A 6,172-nucleotide genomic window follows, 5' to 3' on the forward strand; every position below is an offset into this window, starting at 1 on the left:
CCCCAATGATTGACCACTGGTAAATTTGACCTTGCAGGGCAATTCTAGGAACCAGCCTACATATGTGTGCACTTGCTAGACATCAGAGTGTAGTTCAAAGTTTGACCACTGACCTCAGTGATCTTCACAGACAAACTGCTGAAATTAGGTCAGTTTGTCCAAATACTTATGGACCTAACTGCCTATCAATCAGTTTTTAAAAAAATTATGCTAAATAATAAAAGAAATTAGCAAATCCTCACAAATGAAATGTTGAAGTCTGTGAAGCTTCTGTCCAGCTCAGAGGTTTGCTAAAAGGTACTGGGGCAGCCGCCAGAACAAAACCGGCTGCAGCGGCTCGCGGTGTTCCAGACGTGGCACTCAGCGCCTGCACGCTCAGGAACACCGAGTGTTTTGCTCACATTCAGTCATTAAAACAAACACGTCTGCCCTCCAGCTGAACCCGCGCAGGCGCTGAGTATCATTTATGTTGGCGGCTCAGACGGTGGACGTGTTGACGTTAAGACATCCAGACATGCTGCTACGAATGTGGAAGGAAAGCAGGCTGCTGGTAGGAAATGATGCCTGCGTGCTGATAACGGCAGTGACTTCACCCCAAACACACACGGGGAGCCCATGACTCACGCTGGTGTCATGTGCTTTGACGAGTCACGTCTGCTGCCCCGAGCAGATGACCTTCTACCTACTGTATGTGTTTCCTCAGCATCAGAGCGTCTCCGCCACCATGGACACCTTAAAAACTGTTACTGTAAAAACTGGACTTTGAAATCACCCTTAAATATTCAATGACACTCCTTCAAATCAGGAGACAGATTGCGTCCAAATTCCACTTTAATGTCATAAGTGCAGATCACAGAGCCTCAATCAATCAACGAGTTTACACGTTTCTCAACTTACACAACGGTGTGAACCTGAGGTCCTTCCACTTTCTTAACTCTTTGAACCACAAGTTCTACAAAGGTCCAGAGACAGACGTTTTGCCACCCTTTCAATTGAGTAAACCTGAAGTCCTGCCTCCTCCTGAACTGGATAAACCTGAAGAACTGCTACCTCCTCAAGTGGATAAACCTGAAGTCCTGCCACCACCTGAACTGGATAAACCTGAAGTCCTGCCACCTTGTGAAGTGGATAAACCTGAAGTTCTGCCACCTCCTGAACTGGATAAACCTGAAGTCTTACCACCTCCTCAAATGGATAAACCTGAAGTCCTCCCACCTCCTGAATTGGATAAACCTGAAGTCCTGCCACCACCTCAAGTGGATAAACCTGAAGTCCTGCTACCTCCTCAACTGGATAAACCTGAAGTCCTGCCACCACCTCAAGCGGATAAACCTGAAGTCCTGCTACCTCCTCAACTGGATAAACCTGAAGTCCTGCCACATCCTCAAGTGGATAAAACTGAAGTCCTGCCACCTCCTCAAGTGGATAAACCTGAAGTCCTGCCACTTCCTCAAGTGGATAAACCAAAGGTCCTGCCACCTTCTCAACTGGATAAACCTGAAGTCCTGCCACTTCCTGAACTGGAGAAACCTGAAGTCCTGCCACCTTCTCAACATGGTAAACCTGAAGTCCTGTGATGTTGTTTCCATGACATAAATAATCCACAAACAAATCTGACATTTGAGTATGAGTGAAAGTCAAATGCTGGTTGAAGACAAATTTGTTTGATAGATAAAGAACAACTGGTGAGACACTTTGATGACTATCTGGGAATTTAAAAAATAGAAGAAGAATTAGAGGGTGCCACTTGTTTTTAGTGACTGGTCAACAAATTACAGATTAAGGACCAAACAACCACAGTTCACTGAATGACTCACCAACACCAGACAACCTTTAACTTCATTTTGTAGCGAACGCCCATGATGAGTTTCCACATTAAAGGACTTTTGAAGCACAATTTAGGCAACTCTGCTTTCATGTCTGCTTTGTGCTTTGATCCCAACATCTCATGTATAGAACGCGAATTATGTCATATTTTATTTTTATTTAAGACAACACTAAAATATTAAATTTGTTTTCATTTTAACACATTAAAGAATCTGATTTTAACAGGTTTTAAATTGCTGTATGTAAAGTATAAACTTGTTTAAAGTGCTTTCAAACCACAACAGAAAAATGTGGTTCTGACTTTAATGTGGATACAGAAAAGCTGGTTTTAAACATTTCTACACAAAGCTGCATAGTGCCTTTAAACTGTTTTAATCTGATTTTATAGCACAAATTAGCAGATTTAGAGCTGTTTTAAAGAGAACTAAATAATTTGATACAATTTTAAATAATTTGTTTAAATTAGCCGTTAACAAAAATAAAATATGGACATTTGTTTGGTTTCTGTGAAACTGATTTCTGACATTTTATTGAAGAAAGAAATAATCGACTGAAGAATCAAGTGATAAAGAAAATAAATCAGTGATCTGATCCCGAGAACATGGGAATTCTCTTCCATCTCGCTCACTTTCTTCCTTTTGCTGCTGCTGTTTCTCATCGTCTTCAGTTTATCTTTCTCCAACTTCCAGACTAAACATCACGTCTTTTCTCAGACGGAGGAGTAACACACGGGTTTGTGTGCTTGACCGTGTCGGTGTCTGTCTTTCTTCTTATGAGAAATAATCTGTACCGCTGTAAGTGATCGTTTCTTATTGCTTACTGCAGATATGTGGCTGCTGCTAGCTCGCGGCTTTGCTAGAACAGTTCTTTTCACACCACACATACCTTTTCAGCTACTTGGGGTTCTTGCGGATACTTTTTCTTGCAGATTAAAGAATTCTGTAGGTTTTTAGAGCTGCAGATGAGTAAACTTACATCTTTAAGACATAATCCACTTTTATAATCCTGCTCATTTAAGCATAATCACTTCCAAAAAACAATCCTGCTCATTTAAGCATAATCACTTCCAAAAAACAATTAATATTTTTTGTTCAGCTGTAAGACACCAATGGTTCTTACAAAATCAATACTGTCACCTTATTGCTTGCCCGCTAGCTAGCATAGCCCAGTGGCTGTCCAAGCTATCTTAGCTGGTTAGCATTTGCTAGCTTACTGAGCTTGTTCCAACAAATAGCTAAGTCTAAGACCTGCAAGAAATAACCAATTGTGTCTCAGTTGAAGGGCTGCATCCTTCAAAGGTGGTCTCCCACGGAGGTTTTGTCCTTCAGAGACCTCAGAGGCAGGAACCAACCATTCTGAAATGAGACATCCTAGCCCACGGTGCATTTCACGTTTGCGTCATGAGCTTTTCCCATCGCTACCCCTGCCACCTACCAACCTTGATAACTCCACACACAAGCTGGCGTAGTAGGTGTAACCTGTAGTTTAGTAATAATTTGAGACTACTTATACTCTACTTATAAAAATTATATATTTATAATTGGACATATGGAGCCTGTAAGTGTCCTTTTTTAAAAAATTTACCAGCATTTTGTTTTTCAACAAAAACTGCGCTGACTCGTGGGACTGTTTTGTACCTGTTGTATCCTTCATTTTGGGGGAAAGAAGGCTGTATTCGTAACCCGTATTCCAAGGAGTCTTCGAAATGGGACGGTCGAGTCACGCCACTTAAGATGTATGCAGCAGACAAAAGCAAACTAGTGAGGGTGCAGCCGCAGAATTGGGACACAGCCACTGAGTCAGGTTGCACGGTCTCAGTCAAAATCTTTGGTGCCAAAACATGAATGTGTCCTCGGCGTTCAACTACCAACCCCAAGAAAATGTGCACATGGCGGTGGTACATTTACCGTACTGCAATGACTAAAATACATGTGAATACTACCAGTCCAGCTTAAGAAATATCTCCAGATCTGCCTGTGAAGATGAGTCACTCAGCTGCGAGACATCCCGGTGTTCTGTCAAACGGGACTTTTTGCTTTTTGTTTGGTCTGCAGTCTGTCCTGACTTGGTTTCACAAACACAGGTCTTATTGCCCAAACAGGTGAATCATAGAACAAGGATCTGAAGCACCGTGAGTCAGCTGGTGACCTCAGCTGGACTCCAGTCCACACACGTAACACAGAGACCATGTGAGTTCCTCCCCAAAGCAACGTGACTGCAGAGATGATCAGCACGGCTGTCGGCACTCTGAAACCCGAGCGACCCGCTGAGCATCACCACTAAATAACCACTTTATCCACGACCAGTATACAAAGGAACACAATGTATGGACAGTTAATCTGATTAAAGTGGTTGAAGAAGGATTTTTTTGAACAAGACAAACACAAAAAAAAAACAAGACAATTCACTAGTTTGCCAGAAGGCACATGGGAGACTCAAGCCTAGACTGACTTGAAAATGAAAATTGTTCTCTGTTCCACTGTGAAGCTGTGGAACTACTGACACAACAAACAAAAGCTGCACTTTGCAGTTTCTCCAATGACAATCTCCTGGCTGTCTTGGTGGCTTCCCTCACCAGTCGTGTTCTTGGACAGTCACTCAGTTTTTGAGAACTGCGAACACCACACAGATTTACCATACAGGACCATAATGCTTGCACTTCTTAAAGGCAATGTCCATGTAACTGATCTCTGACGTGTTCAAAATAACTTTCAAATTTAGTTTGTCAAAATACCTATAGCCTATGAATATGGAGGATCAGTGCATAAAAAAATGTGTGAACTACAGAAGCTCTCTGATCTCAATGACTGATACAACCCCTGGCAAAAATTATGGAATCACCGGCCTCAGAGGATGTTCATTCAGTTGTTTAATTTTGTAGACAAAAAGCAGATCACAGACATGACACAAAACTAAAGTCATTTCAAATGGCAACTTTCTGGCTTTAAGAAACACTATAAGAAATCAAGAAAAAAAGATTGTGGCAGTCAGTAACGGTTACTTTTGTAGACCAAGCAGAGGAAAAAATATGGAATCACTCAATTCTGAGGAAAAAATTATGGAATCACCCTGTAAATTTTCATCCCCAAAACTAACACCTGCATCATATCAGATCTGCTCGTTAGTCTGCATCTAAAAAGGAGTGATCACACCTTGGAGAGCTGTTGCACCAAGTGGACTGACATGAATCATGGCTCCAACACGAGATGTCAATTGAAACAAAGGAGAGGATTATCAAACTCTTAAAAGAGAGTAAATCATCACGCAATGTTGCAAAAGATGTTGGTTGTTCACAGTCAGCTGTGTCTAAACTCTGGACCAAATACAAACAACATGGGAAGGTTGTTAAAGGCAAACATACTGGTAGACCAAGGAAGACATCAAAGCGTCAAGACAGAAAACTTAAAGCAATATGTCTCAAAAATCGAAAAATGTACAACAAAACAAATGAGGAACGAATGGGAGGAAACTGGAGTCAACGTCTGTGACCGAACTGTACGAAACCGCCTAAAGGAAATGGGATTTACATACAGAAAAGCTAAACGAAAGGCATCATTAACACCTAAACAGAAAAAAACAAGGTTACAATGGGCTAAGGAAAAGCAATTGTGGACTGTGGATGACTGGATGAAAGTCATATTCAGTGATGAATCTCGAATCTGCATTGGGCAAGGTGATGATGCTGGAACTTTTGTTTGGTGTCTTTCCAATGAGATTTATAAAGATGACTGCCTGACGAGAACATGTAAATTTCCACAGTCATTGATGATATGGGGCTGCATGTCAGGTAAAGGCACTGGGGAGATGGCTGTCATTACATCATCAATAAATGCACAAGTTTATGTTGATATTTTGGACAACTGAAAGGATATTTGGGGATGATGAATTCATTTTTCAAGATGATAATGCATCTTGCCATAGAGCAAAAACTGCAAAAACATTCCTTGCAAAAAGACACATAGGGTCAATGTCATGAAATAGGGTCAATGTCAATGAGCAGATCTGATTTGATGCAGGTGTTAATTTGGGGGATGAAAATTTACAGGGTGATTCCATAATTTTTTCCTCAGAATTGAGTGATTACATATTTTTTTCCTCTGCTTGGTCTAAAAAAGTAACCGTTACTGACTGCCACAATCTTTTTTTCTTGATTTCTTATAGTGTTTCTTAAAGCCAGAAAGTTGCCATTTGAAATGACTTTAGTTTTGTGTCACGTCTGTGATCTGCTTTATTTCTACAAAATTAAACAACTGAATGAACATCCTCTGAGGCCGGTGATTCCATAATTTTTGCCAGGGGTTGTATGACATCAGTCACGCTAAATGTGTTTTCAGTCAATGTGTTT

General features: G+C 41.0%; 1 protein-coding gene across 1 annotated transcript; it reads left to right on the plus strand.

The window, feature by feature from the left end:
• Positions 1–785: 785 nt before the first annotated feature.
• Positions 786–1,577, plus strand: LOC117507732 (protein PELPK1-like). The gene has a single exon (XM_034167545.1). It carries the CDS (start codon positions 786–788, stop codon positions 1,575–1,577), a length of 792 nt encoding a protein of 263 aa, XP_034023436.1.
• Positions 1,578–6,172: the final 4,595 nt, after the last annotated feature.

This window comes from Thalassophryne amazonica, chromosome 3 (genome assembly GCF_902500255.1).
Source record: "Thalassophryne amazonica chromosome 3, fThaAma1.1, whole genome shotgun sequence".
Classification (NCBI taxonomy): Eukaryota; Metazoa; Chordata; class Actinopteri; order Batrachoidiformes; family Batrachoididae; genus Thalassophryne; species Thalassophryne amazonica.